Here is a 25,870-nt window from a genome sequence, read left to right as displayed (position 1 = left end):
GTTACCAGGGATTGCTTTGATGTGTTCAAAATTGTGCCTTGTGCCCCACAGCTACAGGTAAAATCAAAAGGCGGATAATTTATGGGAGTGTCAGAGCTGGCCGCTGGCACCTCAGGAGGCCATTAGTATGCCTGTTCAGACCCTCTGTGTCCTTGCAATTGATTCCTCTTTGCATGAGCCTGATTTGGGAAGCTGTAGATCTGTGGGTAGTGATTGGATGTGACAGTCCAAACACTGGTCCCTAAATTAATCCTTTTAATGGTATTCCGGCACCAAGGCAATTCTCTCTCTCTCTCTCTCTCTCTCTGTCTTTCTGTGTCTCTCACTCTTTCTTTTGCTCTTTTTCGCTCTTTTTAACTAGGGAGGACAGAATGGGGTGGGCTAGGAGGAAGGATAAAGAAAGGAAGAGAAGAAGCTTTGTTTGCTGCTTAGGCCCTGTTCTAATTAGCATGTTCTAATTCCAGAGCAGTTGGCATCATGACTGTGGGCATATTCATTTAGCAAACATTTACTCTTGCTTACTTTGTGCCTGGTCTTGTGCTGGGTGCTGGGAATACAGAAATGAATAAAATGTGGCCCTTACCCTTAGGGATCTAGCTCAGTGTTTCTCAGGCTTTAAAAACTCTGTTTAGACTTAGCATAGTTTAGATTAAAACACACACACACACACAACAAAACAATCTCATGCTCTTCTTTAATGCTATTTGAAATTTTAAAATGCATTAGTCTGACAAGTCAAAGAATTATGTCAAATATGCTTTTTTTTTTTTACACACACATGCACACATACACCTATACTGCTGTCTTCTATCCTTCTCCCTTAACTCTTTGAAAATTACTGGTAGTAGAAGAAACATACCTAATATCTTACAACATAGTGAGATAAAAGTTATGAAGTAGTAATAAACTGTGCCACTGGATCATACTTAAGCAATTAGCTTTATGATGGAGTGTCAGAGAAAGCCACCAAAAGGGGGGAGATTTGAGCTGGATTTTGAGGAAGGAGTCATAATTTGTCGGCGAAAAATGGAAGTGCATTCCAAAATAGGGAGCAGCGTTTGCCAAAGCACAAATTTGTAAAAGGAAATGTCACATTTGGGTACTTGAGTAAGAATTAGTTATAACCCTGCCTCCTGCCAGTTTCCACTCTGTAAGATGGAAAGATTTGCTCCTCTGGAATTTTGTTTGAGAAGAGTCTTCGAGTTCCTTGTGCTGCCGTTCTTTTAATTCTGCTCTTGTGCTCAGGCCTGTAATTTTTCTTTTTAAAATATAAAAAAATATGAAAACTAGTTAGGATGATTTGGATAGACTTAATTATTGCTTAAGGTTGAGTCACTTTTAGTTAAAGTTACACTTTGCCTCAGAAGAAAAACTGCAGTTGATATGCATGGTTGGCCCTCTGTCGGATGGAGGGAATCAGTTATGTGGGAAAATGTGGGCCATCGCACGTGGTATCGAACAGGGCCCCGAAGAGCTGAGCACCTCCGAGCCCTTAGTTTCCTCATGTGTAATATGAGAATACTGTTACCCATTCTGCTTGATACTTGGGAGGATTAAATAAGATAAAATATGTAAATCATCGATACAATGCCTGGCTTGGAGTAGATTTTCAGAAAAGGGTGTTGCCTTTTTCTCTTTCTCATGTAGTAACTGTTCCCTTTTATTGAGCACTTGCTGTTGTGCAAAGCACTTTTTGTACATTGCATGGTTGAATTGAATCCCAAAGATATAGGTATTATTATTATTATTATAGCTATTATTACAAATAATTTGTAGTAGAGTCAGGATTTGAACCTAGGTTTGTCTATTACCAGTGTTTTAACACTAGATTATATAACTCCTTGCTTTTACACCAGTTCCCCATCTTGGGACCAGGAGTATAGGAAGTATTTAACAGTTCTGGGTACCTCTCTTCTGGGATCAGATGCTGTCTACAAATGTGAGAGGTGCTTAAAGGGATGATGCTACCATACCCTGCCCTCCATCCATCTCTAGTCTATTTATGGTGTGTTAGGAAGCAAGGCTTTGCCCCTTCTCATGTGTGATGGCATTGCAACTGACTTGCAGGACTTTGCAAAAAGATGTCTTCAAGCTTTGGCCGCTGAAAGGAGTTTGCCCAAGCTATTGAGCATAGCTGCTGGTTTAGCAAACAGCAGGCAAATCACAAACAATTGCCTCTTTTTATGTGTTTCTGGAGCTGCTGAAACAGACCAATTGAAGGGGAGAGCAAGCCTGCTGTGACCTGTGATGTTGCCCTCAGAATTTGGTGTTCCTGAAGATCTTTAGTGATTTTAGCTCTGCTGGTAGTTTGGGATTATTAGCAGCTGCTTCTGAGTTGGGGGAGCTCTCCGTAGCCGTGCCTTGGAGCAGAAGCAGCTGTAGCTACAGGCCAAGGCAGGGACTGGGTGTAGAGAAGAGAAGACTGTTTTGTTGAGGTGAGGACCCAGTTTTAGAGTTCCTGCTTCCTTTCCGCATTGGGACCATGTGGAGGTTCCAGGGCATGTCAAGCTTTGTTTTGTCTTCAACTTCTAGCCTTCAGCAAACTAGACAGAGTCCTCAGGCTCCTGGCCTCTTCTGTGAGACTGCACAGCTTGGGAAATGACTAGTGAGGCCTTTTGCTTGTGTTGGAGCAGTAGCCTGAGACCCTGGCTTTGGAGTCGAGAGCCTGGGTTCTATTCTTACTGTTTCTTGCAATGTGAACCTTGGGCAGTCCTTTTCTCTTTCTAATCTCATTTTCCCTGGCTGGTTGGACTATGTTGCCTCTTAGGTTTTCTTTCACCTTTGACAGTTTGTTTTTTACACAGAGAGTGCTCTGGCAGTAAGGATATATTCATTAGATTGAAGATTATGACTTTTGAAGGCATGCAGTTTATTTGTATTTTTTCCCAGGCTATTTTTAGCTGCTTGAGACAAAGCCTGTGACTAAGTGAGTTCCAGACAGGTATTACTGTGTTTTTTGTTGTTGTTTCTGTGACTCAGGTGCCTGAGCACTTGTGATACTGCAGGTCAGATTGGGTCGGGGACTTTTACACCAGGACTGAAAACTGAGGAAGCTATGATTGTTGTATTCCTAGGTGCTTTCAGTCAGCTGGACTCAGAACCTGTTGCAGGTAACTTGGAGTTACTCGAATGTATCCCTGCCTCCTAGTCTGGCTTTTAATGGAATGAATTGAATCCTGGGATGGTATAAACATACACTCTCCCAGAGATCCCGAGTACACGTGGCTGGGGAGGTGGGAGTGGGAGTAGACCACCTGTTTCACAGTGGGCTCCTCTTGTTTTCCCATCCTGAGGACTCCCTTGGCCTGTGTGTGTGGATGTTAAAGGTTGACCCCCTCCACTCACTCCTCCAGTAATGGAGGCTATAAAATGTCTATTTACCCAAGACACCAGAACGACTCCTCTGTGGTTCCTCTAATCTGGTGATTTGGTGCTTCTTTGGTCTCTCAGGTAAATACAGATTGAGTCTTTATAAAGGCATATTATTTCCCTCATTAAATGTGTGTTTTGGCACATGTGTTATTTACCTGATAGACAGTAATGGCTGCAGAGGAGCCATTGGTGTCTGTTGTGTAAATACTCTGCACAGAGACCATCCTCCAGGGGCTCTGGCGCAGGCCTGTTTCTCCAAATCGTGCTGGCCCTGTGGCAGTCCCGTTTACCCCTCCCCTGTCCCCACTGGGGACCTGGGCCCTTCATATTGAGGAGAGAATCATTCATTTTCCTCCTTGCCATGGGCTACTTAATACCTTTAATTTGCTAGGAGAGGGAAAAGGATGTCAGAATAAATGTGTATAAATCTTAGTCTCTGATGAAAGATAGTTTGCAGAAATAGGCAGAATCATAAACTTTCTTTTGAGTTCTGGCCCTCATTTAGATACTCAATGATCTTGAGTTGATATTATAAGCTATAGACTTATAGCCTGCAAATTTGTGACTAAAACATAAAAACATCAATAGAAAAGAGAAATCCCTAAGACACCAGAGGGTGCGAGGGCAGGTGGGATGCTGCTGCAGGGAGCAGGTGTGTTTCCTGAGAAAGCTCTATGGTGGCAGGAGTGCCAGTGAAGTGGGCATTGAGTGGGGGCTCTTCTAATGGAAACTCGGCTGGATAGAGAATACTGTTTGGGCTGAGAGACGCTTTGAGCCTCTCTACCAGAGAGAACATGCAGCCTACCTTCTGTGGGCATTACAGGGAGATCTGTCTCTTCAAATATTGTCTGTGTGATATTTTTAATTTTAAAATTTTAACCACATTGCACATGGATTTTAAAAAACAATTTTTGTTTGTTTGTTTATTTATTTATTTATTTATTGAGACGGAGTCTCTGTCACCCAGGCTGGAGTGTAGTGACGTGGTCTCAGCTCACTGCAAACCCTGCCTCCTAGGTTCAAGCGATTCTTCTGCCTCAGCCTCCTGAGAGCTGGATTACAGGCGTGTGCTACCATGCCTGGCTAATTTTTGTATTTTTAGTAGAGATGGGGTTTTGCCATGTTGCCCAGGCTGGTCTTGAACTCCTGATCTCAAGCGATCTGCCTGCCTTGGCCTCCCAGAGTGCTGGGATTACAGGTGTGAGCCACCCCACCCAGCTGATTTTAAAAAACAATTTTAAAAAAAGGTTTGAAGCAGCCCAAATTTACATAAAAGTTGTAAGTACAGTAGAAAGAATTTTTTCCCTGAACCATTTGAGGGTTAAGTTGCCGACCTAATGCCCCATCACCCTGAATACTTGGTGTGCATTTCCTATAAACAAGGACATTTTCCTACCTAGTCACAATACAAGCATCAAAATCAGGAAATTAACATTGATATAAAACCTCTATATAAACCTTGGACCCCATTAAAGTTTTGCCAGTTGTCCTAGGAATGTTCTTTGCAGCAAAGTGATCCAGTTCAGAATCGTGGGTTGCATTTGGTTATCAAGTCTCTTTAGTCTCTTTTAGACTTTCCTCAGTAAACGTTCCTTGGCATTCATGACCTTGATACTTTTGAAGATTACAGGCTGGTTATTGTTTAGATTGTCTCTCAATTAGGGTTTGTGTGACATTTTCTCATGATTAGATTTAGGTTGTGTATCTTCAGGAATATAACAGAAATGATGCTTTGTTCTTTTCGTCGGATGATTTTGATTTATCCCATTATTGGTAATGTTCACTTTGATCACTTGATTAAGGTGATGTCTGCCAGGCTTCTCTATCATAAAATTACTACTAGTTGTAATTAATAAGTATTTTGTGGGGAGATACTTTGAAACTATGTAAATATCTCACATCAAAGTTTAATTTTATTGATTTATATCTTTATGGACTCATGGTTTTCTATTCAGTGCATTATAATCCATTACTATCATTGTTTCTTGGCCAGTGGGTGGCTTCTGTATCCTTTTGGTATGTTCCCATCATTATTTGGGTGTTTCCTTGCTTTCTGGTACAAGATGTTATGCGCTCATCTTGTATTTCTCTTGCTGCATCCCTGGAATCAGCCATTTCTCCAAGGACCTCTGTTTCTTTTAGTGGGGAATGGTATTTAGAAGGCAACCGGGGCTGTGTGCTGTGGCCCATGCCTGTAATCCCAGCACTTTGGGATGCCAAGGTGGGAAGAACATTTGAGCCCAGGAGTTTGAGACCAGCCTGGGCAACGTAGTGAGACTCTCATCTCTACAAAAAAAAAAAAAAATTAGTTGGATGTGGTAGCACGTATCTGTGGTCCAAGCTACTTGAGAGGCTGAGGTGGGAAGATTGCCTGAGCCTGGGTGTTCGAGGCTGCAGTGAGCTGTGATTGTGCCACTGCACTGCAGCCTGGGCAATAGAGCAAGACCCTGTCTTTAAAAAAAGACAAGAAGGCAATGGAGTGCTAGGTGTGCTCATTGCCATTGTTGCTGCTCTCTGGCTCTTCCTTAAATAGAGCTAGAAAATATATATGCATATGTGTGTATATTTGTGTATGTGTGTATCCATCTATCTATCTGATACACATCTAATCAGAAACCATGAGTTCACATTCTTCCTGCCAATTCCAGTTCAACACCACAGATTTTCTCCCTTTCCATATTTTAACTTCTTTCTCTTAACAGTGAGAAACCTGGGTCCCATTATCCTTAATATATGCACTTCTTTGATCGGTTCCTCTGTAGGTAGCTAATCCTCATTACTGCCGCTGCCCTTTACCCCTCATGAGTGCCTTTTTTACCCTGAGTGTGTCACCCCACATCAGACTGCCAGCCGACATGGATGTTTTCCACATCCCCCTTGGCTCTGACATGCTGCACCACACCTTCCCGCTTCTGCAAGGATGTCTTCCTCACCCTGCCTGGGCTCTGACAGTGTCCCCCAGACCTCCCTGGCTCACCCTACTCCACCTGTTGTAGATATCTGCCTTCTTCTGCTGCACCTAATGGTTTTAGGATTGAGTTTTTCAGGAAGGGAAGAGGAAGGGTTACCCTCTGTTTCTTGACTTGAACTGAACTTGGTTGTTAGAAGTAAGGGAAGTGTGGAATCCAGTAACTGCTGATATGTGGAGGCCTGACCTCCTAATGTCTACTCTCAAGACTTCCTACAAGAGAAGTTTTTTTGTTTTGTTTTGTTTTGTTTTTGAATCGTGGTCTTGCTCTGTCACCCAGACTGGAGTGCAGTGGCTCCATCACAGCTCACTGTAGCCTCAACCTTCTGGGCTCGAGCGATCTTCCTACTTCAGCCTACCAAGTAGCTGGGACTACAGGCATGCACCACCCCGCCTGGCTAATTTTTAATTTATTTTTTGTAGAGATTGGGTCTCACTGTGTTTCCCAGGCTGGTTTCAAACTCCTGGGCTCAAGCAATACTTCTGCCTCAGCCTCCCACAGTGCTGGGATTACAGGTGTCAGTCACTGTGCTTGGCCAACGGAAGCTTTTTGATGTAGATGAAATCAGGTGAGAAAGCAAGGCCTGCAGGCAAGAGGACCACTGGCCATCAGAATAGGGTATATATATAGTATGCTCTGTCAGAGGTCTAGAGCATTTTAGGGTTGCAGAAGACATCGATATTACTCTCTGAGGCTGCCTTGTGAATTAATTGGATTTGTAGGCCCAGAATCTGGGGATCCAGGCTTGGCCAGGTGGGCATAGCCCAATAGGATAGTAGTAATAACATTAGGCTAATATATATTAAGCCGTTATATGCCAGGCACTGCTCTTAGTGCTTTACATGTGTTGTCTCATTTTATTCTCACTTAAGGAGTAGGTGCTGTTGTTATTGTCATTTTACAGATGAGGAATTGAAGAACACAGCATGCCCAAGGTGCCATGGGTAGTAAGTGGTAAAGCCAGGATTCAAACTTGGAAGCCCTCCTTACTCATCATGCTTAATTGCTTATAGTATTTGGTAGACAGGATTGACTGACTGTGTATACTACGCATATTCTGTGCACATTGTAGAACATTAGGACTTTCGGAAGTCTTTACACTTTTTTATGGGGTTAGAGAAGAGTCTAAGTCCTTGAGGGACTTTGGATCCAAACTAGAATGGGTAATTTGAGCAGACTTGTGTCTCCCATCTCATTACTATTCAGGAATAGGTGATGAGAAGATTCTGGCTTTCAAAGGGATATTGGCCCTCTTGCCTTTCCAGGAGACTCCATATTGAAACTCAAGCCAGCGTTTGTCTACCTGGGCTGAGTTTTGGCTGTATTTTTGGTGAGGCTATAAAGCAGTGGTGAAAACAAGTGCTGTGCTTGTGCAGGATCCATGAAGAACTTAAAATATTTCTTGGTCTTAGCTCCGCTGAATCCCCCTGAAATCTCATTATAGGGACAGGGAAATTGAGGACCTACACTAGCATATATCCTAGTAAACATATAGGCAAGTTACTGTAGCTCATTCAGTGAGTCAGGAGAGAGACGGGAAGACAGCCATACTTGGCATTATCTGCTTCTGTTCAGGTAGTAGTGACCTCATTGCCTTTGAGTATGCGCTGGACTTCACAGGGTGCTATCCCTCTTACCTACATGAAGGGAGCCAGGTGTCCACTTGCAGCCATCAGAGGCAAGCCTTTGGCTGTGTTGGAATGAGGCTTCAGAAAGCACAAACTATGGCCATTACTGTATTGTACAGTGAGATTTCTTATTTGAGGATTAAAGTTGAGAGAAATTTGAACGTTGGGTATTAAAGGGAGAAAGACAACATTTCTGCTTTGTTCCTTTTTTCTTTTTAAGGAAGTTTGAGTTATTCGTGAGTAAAACTTAGGCTTTGATTTTTATATTTAGTTAGGCCTCTGAGGAGCAGGCATTCTGCAAATTTAAGGGGAAAACTTAAAGGAAAAGTGATTCGATTTTTTTTTTGCACATGTTCACTCAGAAAACTTTACTAGATTTTTAGCCATGCTCCTATTACTGCCACATCTGGGTTTTCTTTTTCTTCCCCATTTATAAAAGTCCCGCAGTCATTCAGGGTCTCTAGTAGAGACCGAGTCTAAGGCAGCAAATGAGAAAGCCTAAGGCTGTAGCCAGCTGTGCTCTCCAGGCACTGTTCATTCCCCCAGGGTGCCACTTACTAGTGTGGGGGTTGGGGGATCACCAGAATGTCGGAGCAAACTCCCCTGTGATTCGCTTTGTTTGCCTTCACCTTGGGAGAGGGGAGGAGGGTATGTGGAGACATCAAGATACAGACTGGAAAGCCAGGGGCAAATGGCTACTAGTGGAGCTGAGAAAAGAGCCTTGGACATTTTCTGCTGCTTGTCTGAGCCTACTTAGCTTCCAGGACTGATTGTACAACAGGGTCACCTCACGTTACTTTGGACCCATAGCTTTAATGTTAACTGTTGCCACCTGAGAAGCGACTGCACAATTTTTCTCTCTTCTCTCTTTTGAACTTTAGAGCTCCATTTAAAGATGAAGGCCAGTGTTGCATGTTGTTTTGAGAATGATCTGGGAGACTCAGAGCTGTAATAATGCTGCAGGTGCTGCTATTAGGGTCTTGAACTTTAGTAACGAATACTATGATTTAGAAAAGGGGCCCAGAAACACTGGGGAATGGCCCATGTTGCGTGGATATTCCTGAAGACTAGGTGGAACAGGGCCACAGTGGGAGGGAGTAACCCAGGCTCTCTGTTCTTTTTTTTTTTTTTTTTTTTTTTTTTTTTTTTTAAACTTTCCTCCCCTAAGTTTTAGATGCTTCTGGATGTTCAATGCTAGCACCTTTACAGACTGGAGCAGCTCGATTTTCTTCGTATTTACTTTCAAGAGCAAGAAAAGTGCTGGGCTCCCACTTATTTTCTCCCTGTGGTGTTCCGGAGTTCTGCTCCATATCCACCAGAAAGCTGGCGGCCCACGGCTTTGGCGCATCCATGGCGGCAATGGTGTCCTTCCCTCCCCAGAGGTATCACTACTTTTTAGTGCTGGACTTTGAGGCCACGTGCGACAAGCCACAGATTCATCCTCAGGTAACTAACTGTTCCATCATTGCTTTAGAAAAGGTGGGGCGGGCAAGGAGGGAGGGAGGATAGTTTTGCTTCCTGGAACCCAAAGGAGCTTTCTCATGCCTTCCTGTCTTTTAGCTACTCATTTAGAGTTCCTGTCTAGGAAGCAGGACTTGTTTCAGGTATGCTAGTGTAAGGTAGACCTGAGAAGTCTCTGGAGAGAACTGGGTACATTGTTTCTCTCTAGTCTCAGCTTTTGGGAATCAAAATATTTCCTTCTCCAGTCCTTCCTTTCTCTGTTCTTTTCTTTCCTCCATTCTCCTGCTACTGCCACTTGTTCCTTTAAGGAGTGCTATAGTAGCTAGCCTCCAAGATGACCTCAATGATCCTTAACTCCTGCTATTCACACACTTGGTAGTTCCCCTCCGGCACTGAATCAAAGATATCCCTGTATAGCTAATAGAATACAGTGGAAGAGATAATGTATGACTTCTGAGGGTAAGTTATAAAAAGTATTGCAGTCCACTTTGCTCTTTTGGACCACTTCCTCTGGGGGAAGCCAGCTGTCGTCCTGCCAGGACACTCAAGCAGCCCTGTGGAGAAGCACGTGTGTGGGAACTGAGGCTATTAGCCAAAATCCAGTGCCCAGCTTGCCAGTCATGAGAGTGAGCTATCTTAGAAGTGAATCTACCAGCCCTGGTCAGGCCTTCAGATGACTGCAGCCCCAGTGGACATGTGACTTCAACTTTAGGAGAGACTTTGAGCCAGACCAGCCAGCTAAGCCACTCTCAAATTCCTGACTCACAGGAACTGTGAGGGATAACAAATGATTATTGATATTTTAAGCCACAGGTTTTGGGACGATTTGTTATGCAGCATTAGATAACCTGAGCAAGTACCATTGTTGGTCTGTTGGAAAGGACAATTTCTTTGCTTGCTTTTTTTCATTAGTCACCAGCTGTGTTCAAAGACCTTTTAGCTTTTAAGTTAATGCTACTAGGAGGCTTGGATTAGCTGCAGGTGATATTGAAGTATGTGGTGTTTGCTTTGAGGGAATGATTGGGGGCTGATGTAGCAGTTCATTGTAGTGTTGGTGTATTGAATATGCCTGGCTCTAGGACTGTAATTCTTCTCTATAGGGTTAGGTTATAGAGTGTGTGATTTGGGGATGCATAGACATGTTGCTCTGGGAACAGCTTTTGATCGTAAGGAGGAGGGAGAGAAGGGGACCTCAGCATTGGGCACTTCGAAGATAGGGAGGATTGTGGTCCATTCAAAGATAAACTGGGTTCGTCTGTCACGGTTGGTTTTTTCAGGAAGGGATCTGTCTTTAGAATGGTAAATTATTTTACATAAAGCAGATACGACAACGTCTAGTTTTCCCTTTCTCCTCTCCTCTTTCGTATACTCCCTTAATGCATTGGTCTGCCTTTAGGGCACTGGAATGAGGCCTACTGAGGGCTGGGAACCCAGGAGCTGGATAAGGAGACTATCCTAAAGGAAGGTCCTTTGAGTGAAAGGGAATGCAGCTTGGGAGCTACTCAAGCCACACTTACTTTCTCTGCCTCTGGCTCCTGCCTGTACTGTAGAGTCTTCTTCCCTGCCTCCCCAAACTACTGGAGTTTCTCTGGTGTGGTGGGGGCAGCTGGTGGTTACGTTGGGAATTTTGGTTATTTAGATTCTCCCATGTTGGGAATCAGGGATCCAAATCTTCATATGTCATATTATTTCTTCTACTTCAGTCACTGGGTAAGCCCTAGTGGGACTTGAGACTAAAATCTAACACATCTCTGTCACGTATGATTCATCCCTCTTCTGATCCCTCATAATCGCTTGGCACCTCTGTTATGGCATTTACTGCTTTCTGGCATATGCTTATATATGTGTATTTTCTTACCTTTTCAGTTAGATTATAAGCTCAGATAATTATGTAGCTCTGTTTTCTTGTCCTGCAGAGGGTCCTGCCAATATTCCTGAAGGTGAAGCCTGAATCATGTCTCAGTTTGGTCTGTCAGTGTCACCTTTCATCTCTCTTTCAAGGGCTTTATTTTTACTTATTTATTTATTTATTTATTTATTTATCACAATGCTGAAGACATCATGCAGTACAGACTTAAACAGCTTGTATCACCAACTTCCTTCCCAGACTTAGGCACCAAGACCTTCCAGACCCAGGCTGAGTTAGGACTTCACATTGTTTACCAGGATCTGGGCCTGATTAAAGATTATCTCCAGAATCAATGAACCCTGATGATGTGATTCCAAGGGCACTTAAGGAATTGGCTGCCCTGGTTCATTATTAGCAAAGCATTAGCTGTTGCTTTAGAGAACTCGGGAAGAAGCATTTGCTGTCTTGCTTATCTTTAAAAGGAGAATACAAATGATCTTGGAAATTATAGACCCGTTAGTTTACTGTGATTCCAGGGAAGATACTTGACCTGATCGTCAGATAATCAATCAGCAAACAGCTAGAAGAGCGTGGGGCACTGAGTAATAGCTTACATGGGTTTGTGAAGAAGAGCAAATCCTGTCAGATCAATCTAACTTCTTGCTGTGACATAGTGATGGATTTGGGTGGATCTAGGGCAAGTGATAAATGTAATGCATCTTGACTTCATTAAACCTCTACAATGCTGTGATCAACAGTTGGGAAGGTGAGTTTGGGGCCAGACATCTGTGTTGAGCTACCCATCAGACCACCTTCAGGAAAGGGACGGCAGGTTGAAACTTGTTAGTAGCAACTTAAAATCTCCCTTTTTTATGGGAGAGCTTTTTTAAGGTTTGCAGGTAGCAGGATCCTGATGGGATTCAGAGAAAGCCAAGAACACAGATTGGAGAAGTTGTCAGTCCTAGCTAGAATAGCATCCTTCCATTGAGGTCAAAATAGGTCAGGTTCTTATTAGAGCCCCTGTGCTGTTTAGGTCTTCTGGTCAACAAGGGAAGTGGAGAAATTGGAAAAGCTCAGGAATTAGACCACAAATCATTAGAGGCACAAAAATAGAACTTAGAAAATAAATTGAATATAGTTTTGGCGACTGATTTCTTGTTCAGACTGAATAAATTCATCATGTGAGGAGTAGTTATTCCAAGGAGTATGATAACAACTTGCTCTTGATTTTAATAGGGACAAAAAAGAAAGAAGTTTAAACGGAAGCAGGAAAGGTTGAGATTTGGGATGAGAATGAACTGCCAGAAGAGACAGCAAAAGGACCGGAATAAGGTATACACCTTAGATCAGCCTTCCTTAGTGCTGTCTCAGAACGGCTTGATGGCTGTCCATTTGACAGAGATTCTTTGATTCTTTTTTTTTTTGAGATGGGGTTTCACTCTTGTTGCCCAGGCTAGAGTGCAATGGCGCGATCTCGGCTCACCGCAACCTCTGCCTCAAGCGATTCTCCTGCCTCAGCTTCCCGAGTAGCCAGGATTACAGGCATACACCACCATGCCCAGCTAATTTTGTATTTTTAGTGGAGATGGGATTTCTCCATGTTGGTCAGGCTGGTCTCGAACTCCCCACCTCAGGTGATCCACCTGCCTCAGCCTCCCAAAGTTCTGGGATTACAGGCATGAGCCACCACCCCCGGCCTGATTATTATTATTATTATTATTATTTTTTTTTTTTTGAGACAGAGTCTCGCTCTGTCGCCCAGGCTGGAGTGCAGTGGCGCAATCTCGGCTGACTGCAAGCTCCGCCTCCTGGGTTCATGCCATTCTCCTGCCTCAGCCTCTCCGAGTAGCTGGGACTACAGGCGCCCGCCACCACACCGGCTAATTTTTTGTATTTTTAGTAGAGACGGGGTTTCATCGTGGTCTCGATCTCCTGACCTCGTGATCCGCCGGCCTCGGCCTCCCAAAGTGCTGGGATTACAAGCGTGAGCCACCGCGCCCGGCCCTGATTCTTTATGAGTAAGGTCTGCATGCCTCCTGGGAGTAGGGCTGGGCTTATGAATGAGAACCATCCAGGCTCCTGTCCTGACCAGCTCCCTTTTCTATTTTTGTTTTTGTTTTTGTTTTTTGAGACAGAGTCTTGCTCCGTTGCCCAGGCTGGAGTGCAGTGTGTGATCACAGCTCAATGCAGCCTCAACCTTCAGCCTCAACCTCCTGGGCTCAAGCGATCCTCCCATCTTAGCCTACCCAGTAGCTGGGACTATGGGTATGCTCCATCATGCCTGGCTTATTTTCTGTTTATTTTTTATAATGATGGGGTCTCACTATGTTGCCCAGGCTGGTTTCAAACTCCTGGGTTCAAATGATACTTCCACCTCGGCCTCCTAAAGTACTGTGATTACAGGCATGAGCCACCACAGCCAGCAGGAACTTTCAGTACTCAAGACCCTGCATGGTACACTTCTGTTTTTATGACAGTGTGTCATACCCCTTGAGTATATAGGAGGCAGAAACAGTTTTAGGCCATGGCCTATTTGGAGGCTTAATGTGGGGCTCTTTTATCTATCTTTGATTTCCAGAAGTTCCTGAGTTAGTTGAGTCAGGTTATTGGGACTATCTTAAAGGAATGCCATCACGAAAAACTAACAGGTGTAAGCCCTGTTGTACTTGGGTGAGTAACAGCATTGGTTACAAACATGGTAAAACATGGTATTTTCCATTTGTCATCAGTTTTGCTGTTTATTTTTGTACTTTGTTCAGCTAGGTGAAACTGGAGTGGTTGGCTTGCCAGTTACAGGCTTTGGTGTTCTGGTTTTTGCACTCATTTTATTTGTGTTACATGTTTTGATTCAGATTAACATGATAGGTATTGGTTGAATAGGAGACTTTTTCATTTGAAAACATTTTTTTCACTTAAACGTAATTTAGATGGTTTAAAATGTTTTAGAGGGTCCAAGTTTCAGGAATGCGGCTCCTTTCTTGTTTTAGGAATTGTTTCCTGACATAGAAGCAGTTTTTTATCTGGTTTAGGAGAATTGTGCCTCCTTTGTCCTCGCTAGCGGGAGTTCATGTTGCTCATTTTGGTGTGGATGTGCACCGAGTGATGGTTGTTGTGACCCTGAGGCCCAGAGAGCAGCCTGAAAGCTTTGGTGGGATCTTTAATTGTGCATCTTTAACCTTGGGGCAAGTTCGCTCACCACCTCAGTGTTCAGAAGAGACCAAAGCAAATGTAAGTGAGGAAAATGAGGTATAGGCCACAGCATGTTGGGAGGAGGAGGTAACCTCAGCTGTCTGGATGACCAGGGAGGGAGGGTGCAGCACAGCTCTCCCCATCCGAGGAGCTGCCATCCTGGCGGCTACCCACTTTCCTCCCCAAGTGGTCTGGCCATCCGTCAGGCTCCTGGGTAGTCTTTTTGTCTCTGCTTTGCAGCAGCCCTACTGACTGTTTGCCTTCTCATCTGTATTCAAGTGCCCATAACTTTGGAGAAAAATGACCTTTGGGGTTGAAGTTTCTAGTGTTTGGTCTTTGTCCACAGGGGCATTTTTTTCCTTTTTACGGAAACCTTGAAGAGAGTCCATCTGCATTTTGAGTTAGAACTATGAGTAAAGGAGTTTCTCGTTTCCGGAAAATTGTCCAGGTGCTGTTATTTTTGAAGGGTAGGTGGGGAGGGTTGATGGTGACAGAGAGGGCTAATATAGAAGAGATTCGGAGGGTTTCAGTGTGACCTAGATTTACCACGTCGTTACTAGTCTTTTGTGAAAGAGACATTTTGGAAAACTTTACAGGAAAGTGGTTAAGATCCCTACAAAGCAAACTGTATTGATTTCTTTCTCCTTCGTTCGAGGCTGAAAGGCAAGAATCCTCTTAACCCCACGTGCTGCCTCCCCGCCCTGCCCCACACATTGCTCTTTGCTCCATGTTTAGCTTCTTTCCTTCTCTCTGTTCTTGGTTCCTGCCGTGACTAAGTGGACAGAAAAGCAATTCCCTGGAGAAAGAACCCACCCTTCCCTTCCCATGTGCTTGTCCTGGTTGTAGCTCCTCCAGTGGGGAGGGATGGGGCCCAGGCCTTTTTCCTGGAGAGCCTAATCCTTGGATTGTGGTCCCTCTGTCTGTGGCCCCAGTCAGCATGTACTTTTTTCTGTACAGACAGGCGAAGGCGCTGACGCTATTCTTCTAAACTGGGAAATGAAATGCAAAACCGACGTTAATGTAACATTATGGTTGAGATTAAATGCACCCAAATCAGAAAATTCAAAGTTATGCTTCCCACAGCAACTATAACTCAGCCTCATCTGGCATGTGTAGTATTTTGTGTTAGTGTGGATGGTGTTATATGTTAAGACATTAAAGTTAACACCATAAGCAGAGCACAAAATGCTTGAGGGGGCTGAGTTATGGTGACTGTGTGAGCTGTAAGTGTTCTTGCACAGGCTTCCGACTCCTAGAATAATTTTTCCCCTGCCCATCAGAGCAATTATTGCCTTTCTTTCTAGTTATATCTCTGCTTTAACACATCTCTTCTTTCAGGGTCACTATAAATGAATTCTTCTATTGATTGCCAGTGATGGTGGGAATGGGGTGGCCCACTAGGCCCCTTTGTCTTTTTTGTCACTGCCTCCATAAATGTGGTCCTTGCCCCTCCTCCTTTCAAAGCCATCTTCCTCCACAGGCTGCTGTTTCCTGGTGGTCCCTCATAAGGATGGGCCTCCCCCTGGCTCCCACTATGGCTCCTCACTAGTATTCCCGGAATGGGAACAAGCGTTTGCTGTGTACGAGTCTTGGCCGTATTGCAACTTCACGTGAAAGCCGAAGGGCCTGTCTGTATTTGGAGCAGACATAGCAATGTAGAAGCAAAATATACATCTCGAGGAATGGAGCACTGATGCATGATGGCGCTGGCTTGTGTGTTTGGCATAGCAGAGGCAGGATCGAAGCGGTTTATTTGCTCTATTCAGACTGCTTCTCCACTTTCCCCAGGGCTTATACCTTTAAGCTGCCATGGTGTGTAGTAGGCTGTGGAGTTGCCTGGGGGTGGGGCCAGGAACTTTCCTTGGGGAACACTGGGTCACTGGTAACAAAATCACCACATAATTTAGTGCAAATCAGGAAACATCCCCCCTAGCCTCTTATTATCCTGGTGGCCTCTCCAGGGCTGAGACAGCTGTTGGAATGCAGATTTTTTGGGCACTGGGCTAAGGTTGGTGATGGGGAAGAGCTCTAAAGAATAGGGCCATTGATAAATGGTGAATGAAATCAGGGACTGTAAAATAACAGTGACACTGAGCTGCCTTGTAAAGTTTTTGTTAGACATAACAAAACCAGCTAAGTCAGCAAAGGAATGGGGAAGACCTCATTTTAACCACCTTAGAGGCAATGAAAAGGCTTCTTTTTACTCTTTGGATAGTAACTTAAAGCTCTGCGTTAGATGCTAGGGGTATAAAGACAAGTAAGGAATGGTCCCTACCCTCAAGGAGCTCCTAGTCAAGGAGGGCAGACATTTGTGTAACAACCATTAGGCCGTATGATAACCACCATGACACGGGTAAGTACTTGGTACAGTGGGAGCACAAAGGATGGGAATGATCAATCCTGCTCACAGTGTGGGGGAGGGCTGCATAGTTTTCATGTTATAAGAAATTCAGGAGACCAGAGAGGGCCAAGTGGGCCTGAGGCCATTCAGAACTGTTATAGCAGGAAGAGAAGAAGGGGTTCACATAGTAAGCCAGAATGAAATGGCCTAAGTCTGGAAAAACTGACCTTGATTGCAGGCTTGTTTGTAGAAATGTTGAAAATGAGGTAAAAGGAGAATAAAGACTTTGAACCTGGCAAGTATTTCACTGTTCAGTTAGTTGGATTATCTATATCAGTTTTACGCTGTTTCTCACATTCGAGCTAGAAGGTGTTATTGGGATGCTATAAGTGAAAGTACAAAGGCTAGAAGAGGCTTAAGAGCATTTTACCCAATAAAGTGTGGGTAAAAGGGGTGTGGGTGAAAGTGGATATGGTGTGAGCTAAGGCTCTGAGGTATTGTCAGGAAGGCTAAGGCTCTGAGGCATTATCAGGAGGCTGATACCTCAGCATAGCATTTGGGTGGGCTGCTAGGTCTCTAGGGAGAGTCAAAGGTTGGGGAATGACATGACGCCTCCCCTTAACCTTCCCCCTGCTTGAAAAAAAAAATAAAATTGGGAAATTGGATCTGGATCTGCTAGGACCCACCTTCAATAGACCAGGGAGGTTTAGACCCTTCAGAAAGATAAACAGCTGGCTGACTAACATTGAGATTAGTGTGGAAGGAATGACTGATGAAGAGGCAGGAAGGTCTGGGTAATGCGGAGATTGGTGGGATCAGAAGGGACTGGAGGGCATGGGGGTGGAGGCTGAGCTTCCTCTGAGCATTGGCAACAGGTACAGCCATAGAAAGCAAAGCCAGCAGGTCGGAAAGCGGGGGCAGTGGGGGAAGTGAAATCCAAGAGTGTTTAGGTTAAGTCCATAGGCTTCACTTCTCCCTACCTCCATCCTGCCCTGCTTTTCCTCTCCCCTCTTGATTACATTTCTTTTGTACACTGATCTCCATTGTTTGACATGAGGAAACTGATATCAGGAGACCCTTTCTCCATCTCTGTATCTCATTGGGAAAAAGGATCTTGCATCATTTTGATTAAGATGCCATTGGGATGATTATTTTTTATCCTCTTATCCTGGGTGTTCACGATACTTAAAAAACCCCCACAGCCTTACATTTATGTGATGAGTTTTGAGCTCTAGCTGTGAAAATTGAGCCATAGCCTAAAAGCCTGAAACAAGAGTGTACCACATTGACACCAGCTACACCCCCCCCCCCCCCCAGCAAAGGCTGGCAGGTCTGCAGCAGAAGGGTGAACAGGCTGGCACAGGCAGAAAGGCGTTTATATGTATTGATGCTACTACCACGGACAAAACCCTGTTAGGTGTTGGGAGAGTCAGAAAGGAAGTAAATCAGAAAGGAGACATCTGGAGGGAGAGACAAACATCAGGGCAGCTTTTATTTGGATGTAGAGGTGCCTTGGGACAGGCTGCTGTTTGGGTCCTGTCCCTGCATGTAGTTGGCCAGTAAGGAGATCTGGAAGGCCTGTGGGTGGCAAAACAGATCTGATACACAAGTGGCTCTACTTCTGTTGTAGTGTATGGTCAGTGTCTAGTCCTGGAAGGCCATTCCAGCCAAGGGCTGATCTGAGGGTTAAGTGCTGGCAGAGGCACTTATTTGGAGATGCCGACGTTGCTGAAAGTAAAGGAGTGTTCATACTCTACAATGGGGTACAGTTGGGGAGCCAGAAAAGGAAATTTGAACGTATTACTGAGTGGAAAAGAAGAAACAGAAATAGATGTTGTAAGCCAGAGTTCATGGGAATGGAAAGGAAGTTGTTCCAAGAGGTTAAAAATGTATGTTGGGAGACTGGTACGGATGCAGTACTTGAGAGAGATGCTAGTGGGCTGGACTAGGATGTTAGTTGGTTGGTGATGGTGAGAATGGGGAGAAGTTACATGTTGTAACCCTTAGGTGTGCTGGGAAGGAAACAAGCTTGAGAACCATGTTCTTATGTAGCTCACAACTCTTTTGGCTACTAGTGGGCTACTGAGGAGTCAGTGGTACTGAGATTTGTTAAGGAGTGGCGCATGGAATCTATAGTTGTTGTAAATGGGGTACTCTGAGTAGAAGACCCGTATCAGGGAGAACATAACAGGCAGAGCTGTTATAGTTGAGTTCCTTAGTGGTAATGTGGGTAGTTATCCCTCTAGGACCTATTTGATGCATTGTTTGGCCATTGGCCTAGAGGAGTTAGGTAGTGATGGTTAGGTAGATAGGGTAATAACTGGCTAGAAAGCTTGGAATCTTGCTCTCTAAAAGTGTGATAAAACTGAGAGCCATGATTTGAGATTGCATTGTCTGGAAATGCAGGGTCTGCGTTGTTCACAACACTAGCAGCATTTTAAAGGCCAACTGATCAACTGAACGGGATTGGTAGTTGCAGATGGGTGGGTAGGGCTGATGAATGAGATGAAACATGGCATTTTGATCAGGTCTACTTTCACTGGAAAGGTAATGTAACTAGAGAAACAATGTCGGGGGCAGACCTGAAAGGAAATTCATGGTTGATGGTGTTGAATGTGGTGGCTGGTGAGGATAGCAAGGAGTCCCCAAGTAGGTGCCTTAGGAGATGCAGGAATTCTGTGGTCCTGCTCCAAATTTGTGGCCAGGGTTGGAGGGGCCTTTCTCAGGACCAGAGGCAGTTAGATAGACCAGATAAGCTCCTGGCTTGTGTCTGTAATGAGCGGTCTTCTGATAGGAGAGGTATCCAGTCCTGCTTTTTGGTTCATCTGGACAGAGGAAAGTTTTCTTCTGGAGGGCTGAGACAATAGTGTGCTGAGCACTCTGAGGGTAGCTGATGCCCTGGTCTTGACAGTATTCCTGAAGGAAGCAGGCACTGCCATGACAAGAAGACTTTTTGCTAGCTCCCTGACAGAGATGTGCCAGTCTACTCTGTGAAGTTCTTGGATGTGACAGGCGTGTTTTTCTGCCCTAGCTCTTGGCAGCAAGGAGGATGAAATGTCTGGTGGCGATAAGAGCTAGGGATGGTTAGCAGACTTCGAGGGCTTGACTCGGGTGCTTAAAGTGGGCCAAGTAAGGGTTTGCTCCGAGAAGGGAGCTGAGAGCCATGGGCTCTGATTCTCACTTGGTCAGTACCTCAGTGATAAGGAGTTAGTCACATAAATGTTCTAGACTACACCTTTGCTGTTTAAATTGTGGTCTGAGAACCAGCAGCATCCTCATCACCTGGGAGCTTGTTAGAAATGCAGATTGTCAGGCCGGCCCTACTCCAGAGCTGAAATAGAATCTGCAATCTGACACATTCCTCAGGTCATTTGAAGTCTGAGAAACACTGCTGTAGTCTGGACCAGCGGTTCTCAAACTTCAGACTTCAGCGAGCATCAGAGTCACCTGGAGGGCTGTTAAAACCAAGGCTGCTGGCCCCATCCCCAGGGCTTCTGATTCTGAAAGGCTAGGGTGGAGGCCAGAAATTTGCATTTCTAATAAGTTCTCAAGTGATGGGACTGTGGTTTGACAACAGCTGACCCTCTTAGCTTTTTCGTCTGCAAAACAGGGGAGTGATTCCTGCCTGCTTATGGAGATGTGGGATCATATGGGACAGTGTGTGAGAAATGTGTTCAGTGCATTGTGGGGGTGGGGGGCAGGTATCCATCTGTGTATTGCTTGCTTACTAGTCAGTGAATTTTTAAAAATCTTTTGTCATGCCAGCACAGCTGTTTACCTTCCTGGCTGCTGGCCGTCATTTGTGGGCAGAGAACAGGGAATCTATGAACCACCCCACAGGCATGCAGTATTCTGTGAAGAGATCAGCAGTCCCTGGAGCTATGGATGAGGATTACTGAGCAAGGTCTCCAGTAGCCCAGCCAGCTTCCCTGGGCTCCTGGCCAAGTGGTCTGACCAGAACTCTCAGTCTGCCTGAGTGGGCATGGTCCTGTCTTGATCACTTGTTACTCACTGCCATTTCTTCACCCCCAGCTAGTGTATCTTAAGGCAATATTTGAATTGGTTTGAAAGATGGTCTTTGTCTAACCAAGCCTCTGATTCATCTTGTGATCCTGAGCAAGACACATGCCTTTCCTCCACTTTATTGGGTGACTGATGGAACAGGCTTTGGCTGCATGTGCCCAAGTCGCAGAATGTGGACTCTGGACCTTCAAAGTGAGGGGAGCTGAGGTAGATGCTGTTCTAATGAGAATCAGTAGAGCATAGTGGTTAAAAGCATGGATTCCAAAACTGGACTGTCTGGATTTGAGTCTTGACTACCTACTGGGAGTATGACCTTGGGCAAGTTGCTTGCACTCTTTATGCCTCAGTTGCCTTATTGGCAAAGTGGGGTTAATAATAGTATCAATCTTATAGGACTGATGGGAGGATAAACTGAGTTAAACATATTAAGTGCTCAAAACAGTGTTTGGTATGTAATGGCTTATAGGTATTAGCTCTTATTAGTAGAATTAGTACTAGTATTATTCTGATCCACAACCTCCTCGTAAGCTGTTGGGATACAGCAGGTGACTGGGAGGCAGGCCCTGCTCCTCTGGGAAACACAGAGAGATCAGGCCCTCTTATCAACATAGTGGTAGAGCCAGGGTACTATCCAGAGAGATTTTTTTGGGCTTGGCACCCTTCCACTTCTAGGCCCTTCCTTAGTGATGCCTCCAGGGGACCTCTCTAGCACATAACCTGAGATTTGTTTAAATTAATTTCATGACAAATGTGTGTCTACAGGTAGCTACAAAGAAATCATTTGGTTGTTTGGTGCCCTGAAGGGTCAGCTTCACAGAAGCCACTAATATCTGAAGTTATTTACGATTAAATATGTAAAAATGTTCGAACTGTGGCTGTTTCTGAGTCATGTACATACAGAGGTAGACACAGGTGTGCACACCTCAGGTGAGGATGTGGTTTCTAAGACTTGGTCTCCTTCATTTATTGGTATTATGTTTTTTGAAAAATTCAGATTTCAATAAAGGTAAATTATAATTCACTTTGCACCCATACTCTCCTCGAATAAAGAATAGCAGTGTCTATTTTCAGCCTCTTTTCTATATTTTAATTGCTTTGGGGTCTATGGAGATGGGGAGAGGGGGACATGTAGGTGAAAAATCAGCCTTTTAAAGCTCTGATTTTTTACCCTTCCTTGTCCTGAAACTTCGAGCATCAGCTCTCATCTGTCAAAGTGTAAATCAGCAATTAAAACCCAAACAGCCAAATGCCAAAGATGACCCGAAGCACAAAGCAACTGACAAACAAGTCTGGACAAATCGACGGGTAATTTATAAGCTTTGCCCTAAAATCTAATTATTTGGCAATTCGAATTTGCAGCCAGCCAGGGCTTGGCAATAAATTTAACCCGCCATAAATTATTTAGGAGCAGACTGTGGTGTAAATCAAAACCACGAGTGTTTGTTTAAGAAATAAGCTCCTTGTGCATAAAATGTCTTTTTTTTTTTTTTTCCAAGGGAGAAACTGTTATTGCAAACCATACCCCATGGCCCAGTGTAGCCCTCACTTCTCCCGTCCAACTTCCTCTCTTCCCTCTCTTCCCTGTGGCCAGGAGGTTTCTTGATCCTTGGAGAAAGGGCCCATCTTTGCATGAGACTTTTATCCAAAACTAAATATTTGGGTAAAACCCACATGTTTTCCAGGGACTGCATTTTCTACCTTGTGGTATGTGTTGCTTTTAGATTTTATCAAACCTTTCAGTGCAGGGACACACACTTTTTGGAATTTTCTTCCAAGGGTTGAAGGAATAGATTAGTTGTTTTGAAGGAAAGCCAGTTCCTTCTTCCTAGGTTGGGAAGCCATGAAAAATGATCTGCTCATTCTCTTATTTCAGATAGGACATGGAAACATCAGCTCAGGCAGAGGAGAATCTATGCTTAGGAAAAAAGGGCTAGAATGCTACTCTATTAAACCCTCTGGGCTGGGTGCAGTGGCTCTGGCCAGTAAACCCAGCAATTTGGGAGGCCAAGGCAGACAGATCTCTTGAGGCCAGGAGTTTGAGACCTGCCTGGCCAACATGGCAAAACCCCGTCTTTAGTAAAAACACAAAAATTAGCTGGGCATGGTAATCCCAGCTACTTGGGAGGCTGAGGCATGAGAATCACTTGAACCTGGGAGGCAGAGATTGCAGTGAGCCGAGATCATGCTACCGTACTCCAGCCTGGGTGACAGAGCGAAACCCTGTCTCAAAAACAAACAAACAAAAAAACAGAATTTATAAACCCTCTGTCCTAGTTTTATGAATCCCAACAGTCTAACCTAAGTGCCTTCTGCTTAAATCCTCTTGTTGTTATTATATCTTCAAATATATTTTTATTTCTGCAGACACTTCAGTTGGAGGGAGTTTGAATACCCCGAAAGTAACTTACACATTTATTTCTTGTAATCTACTGATCATGGGTGTGAAATTTCATTTGAAATGCTGTTGCAGTTGTGTCCTCAGTTTATGAAGGAAATCATTGGGGGTTCCTAGCTGAGCAATTAGAGAGCAGCCAGGGGCTGGGCGCGGTGGCTCAAGCCTGTAATCCCAGCACTTTGGGAGGCCGAGGCGGGCAGATCTTGAGGTCAGGAGTTTGAGACCAGCCTGGCCAATATGGTGAAACCCTGTCTCTACTAAAAATACAAAAATAGCCGGGTGTGGTCGCAGGCGCCTGTAATCCCAGCTACTCAGGAGGCTGAGGCAGGAGAATTGCTTGAACCTGGGAGGCGGAGGTTGCATTGAGCCGGAGATTGTGCCATTGCACTGCAGCCTGAGTGACAGAATGAGACTCTGACTCAAAAAAAAAAAAAAAAAAAAAAAAAAGCTGGGTTTAAAATCTCTGCTCCAACCCATTTTACAAGGTAGATGAATGCTTGTTTGGTGCTTCCTTTTTGTTTCTGTCTTCTCTCTCTTCAAAAAACAAAAGATTTGCAGGGACAATATTGAGGGAGACAGTAGGTACAATAGGTTTGGAACCTTGGATATTTGAAAAATCCCAATTCTGAGGCTTTTGTTCTTAGCTGTTAAGTTATGGCCAGTTTTCATCCACCATTGGCAGACAGCCCAGTGCTGTAGATAGTTTGTGAATGGTGTTTCAGTGTTAGCATTGAAAGTCCATGTTGGCCGGGCGCGGTGGCTCACGCCTGTAATCCCAACACTTTGGGAGGCTGAGGCGGGTGGATCACGAGGTCAGGAGATCGAGACCATCCTGGCTAACATGGTGAAACCCCGTCTCTACTAAATGCACAAGAAAATTAGCTGGATGTGGTGGTGGGCTCCTGTAGTCCCAGCTACTCGGGAGGCTGAGGCAGGAGAATGGCGTGAACCCGGGAGGCGGAGCTTGCAGTGAGCCAAGATCGCGCCACTGCATCCCAGCCTGGGCGACAGAGCGAGACTCCGGCTCAAAAAAAAAAAAAAAAGAGTCTGTGTTGCAGGAAACCCATGGTCCTGATCAACAAAACAGTTGATTACCCTAGGTAAGACTGGGATTTGGTGGTTTATAGTAGTTCAGGGAGGAAACCACTTAGAGATGAGAGTAGATCTAGTAGAAAGTGCTTTGAACTGTTAAATATCTGAGTTTGAATCCTGGCTGTACCACTGACCATCTTTGACATCTTAGGCAGATCATTTCCCCTCTCTGATTCTGCGGAGAGTTTTGTGTCTTCAGGTACAGCCAGGCCTTTGGCTTGTCTCCTCCACTTAGCAGCCCTTTCATATGTTTACACAACAAAAGTTGAGAGAGTGAAGCCTGTGTGCCAGCATAGGAATTAGGTGCTGGAGATCACACTGAAGGCACATGGTTCCTGCCTTCCCTGATGCCATCTGTGCCATCTGTGTTACTGCAGCCATAGTGGAGTCTTTTCAGTAGCAAACCTCTAGAACTTTTCTGCCTAGATAGTCTACATTCATTGCTCTTAAAATTTAAGCCGGGCGCGGTGGCTCAAGCCTGTAATCCCAGCACTTTGGGAGGCTGAGGCGGGCGGATCACGAGGTCAGGAGATCGAGACCATCCTGGCTAACACGGTGAAACCCCGTCTCTACTAAAAACACAAAAAATTAGCCGGGCGTGTTGGCGGGCGCCTGTATTCCCAGCTACTCGGGAGGCTGAGGCAGGAGAATGGCGTGAACCCAGGAGGTGGAGGTTGCGGTGAGCCGAGATCGCGCCACTGCACTCCAGCCTGGGGGACAGAGCAAGACTCCGTCTCAAAAAAAAAAAAAAAAAAAAAATTTGAGAGCAGCCTCTCTTTCTAGGAGATAGTAGACTTGAGTTCTTTACAGGATAGCCTTTTAGACTAAGAGAACCAGATCTTTCTTGACCCTTCATATTTTGAAAGCTGCTAGTCCTACTCTTTTTAAGTCTCATTCTCATTTTCCCCTTTTGGAGTTCCAGCTCTGTCCCTCACAGGCAGTGTAAGTGTGAGCAAGTGAGTTAACATCTTCGGGCCTTAGTTTATTTGTGAAATAGGGATGACTATGATTCCCACCTCATGAGTTAGGAGGATTAAATGAGATCATTCCTATTAGCACAGTATCTGCCACGTAGTAAACAATAAATGGAATAAAATGATTGCATTTTCCACATGTCTTGGAGAGCGTTGGAGGCCAGCTCCTCTTCACCCTTTGCCCACACTTGAGCATCTCAGAGAGAGGAGCCACCTTTCATTGTATTCATCTCTGTGTCTACAGCCAGCCCCTGCCTGGTGAATAGTAGATGCTTAATAGTATTGATTTACGACCTGAAGATGGTGATGGTGATGATTATGTAACCTGTCTCCCATGATTAAGGAGGGTAAAATAAGAAAATGTATGTGAAACTACACTTTTGTGAATGGAAAAACGTAACACTGTGTACGTCCCTCCACTAAGGTCTTTATCATGGTGTACTGTTCTTTGTTTGCCTATGTTTTCCACTCATAGTCCATGCACTTCTCCAAAGTGGAGACTACATCTTATCTCTAGTCCTGCTCCAGCCCCTGTCTGATATCCTACACAAAGTAGGCACTCAGGTAGTTTAATTGA

General features: G+C 44.6%; 1 protein-coding gene across 8 annotated transcripts in view; it reads left to right on the top strand.

Moving 5' to 3' along the window:
• ERI3 (ERI1 exoribonuclease family member 3) overlaps positions 1-25,870 on the top strand; it is a 133,060-nt gene that overhangs the window by 6,717 nt on the left and 100,473 nt on the right. For 5 of the 8 annotated variants that reach the window (XM_058443386.1, XM_058443388.1, XM_058443384.1 and 2 more), the window contains 2 exons: positions 9,138-9,415; positions 12,516-12,611. The exons of 1 other annotated variant lie outside the window; for it this stretch is intronic. In XM_058443386.1, the coding sequence (XP_058299369.1) occupies positions 9,161-9,415; positions 12,516-12,611 (351 nt within the window). In that variant the 5' untranslated portion in view covers positions 9,138-9,160. The remainder of the gene's footprint in view (positions 1-9,137; positions 9,416-12,515; positions 12,612-25,870) is intronic. 2 more of the 8 variants (XM_032160609.2, XM_032160603.2) reach the window with 1 other exon arrangement.

Source organism: Hylobates moloch, unplaced genomic scaffold, assembly GCF_009828535.3.
Source record: "Hylobates moloch isolate HMO894 unplaced genomic scaffold, HMol_V3 SCAFFOLD_8, whole genome shotgun sequence".
Taxonomy (NCBI): Eukaryota; Metazoa; Chordata; class Mammalia; order Primates; family Hylobatidae; genus Hylobates; species Hylobates moloch.
This window is presented reverse-complemented; position numbering and strand designations above follow the sequence as displayed.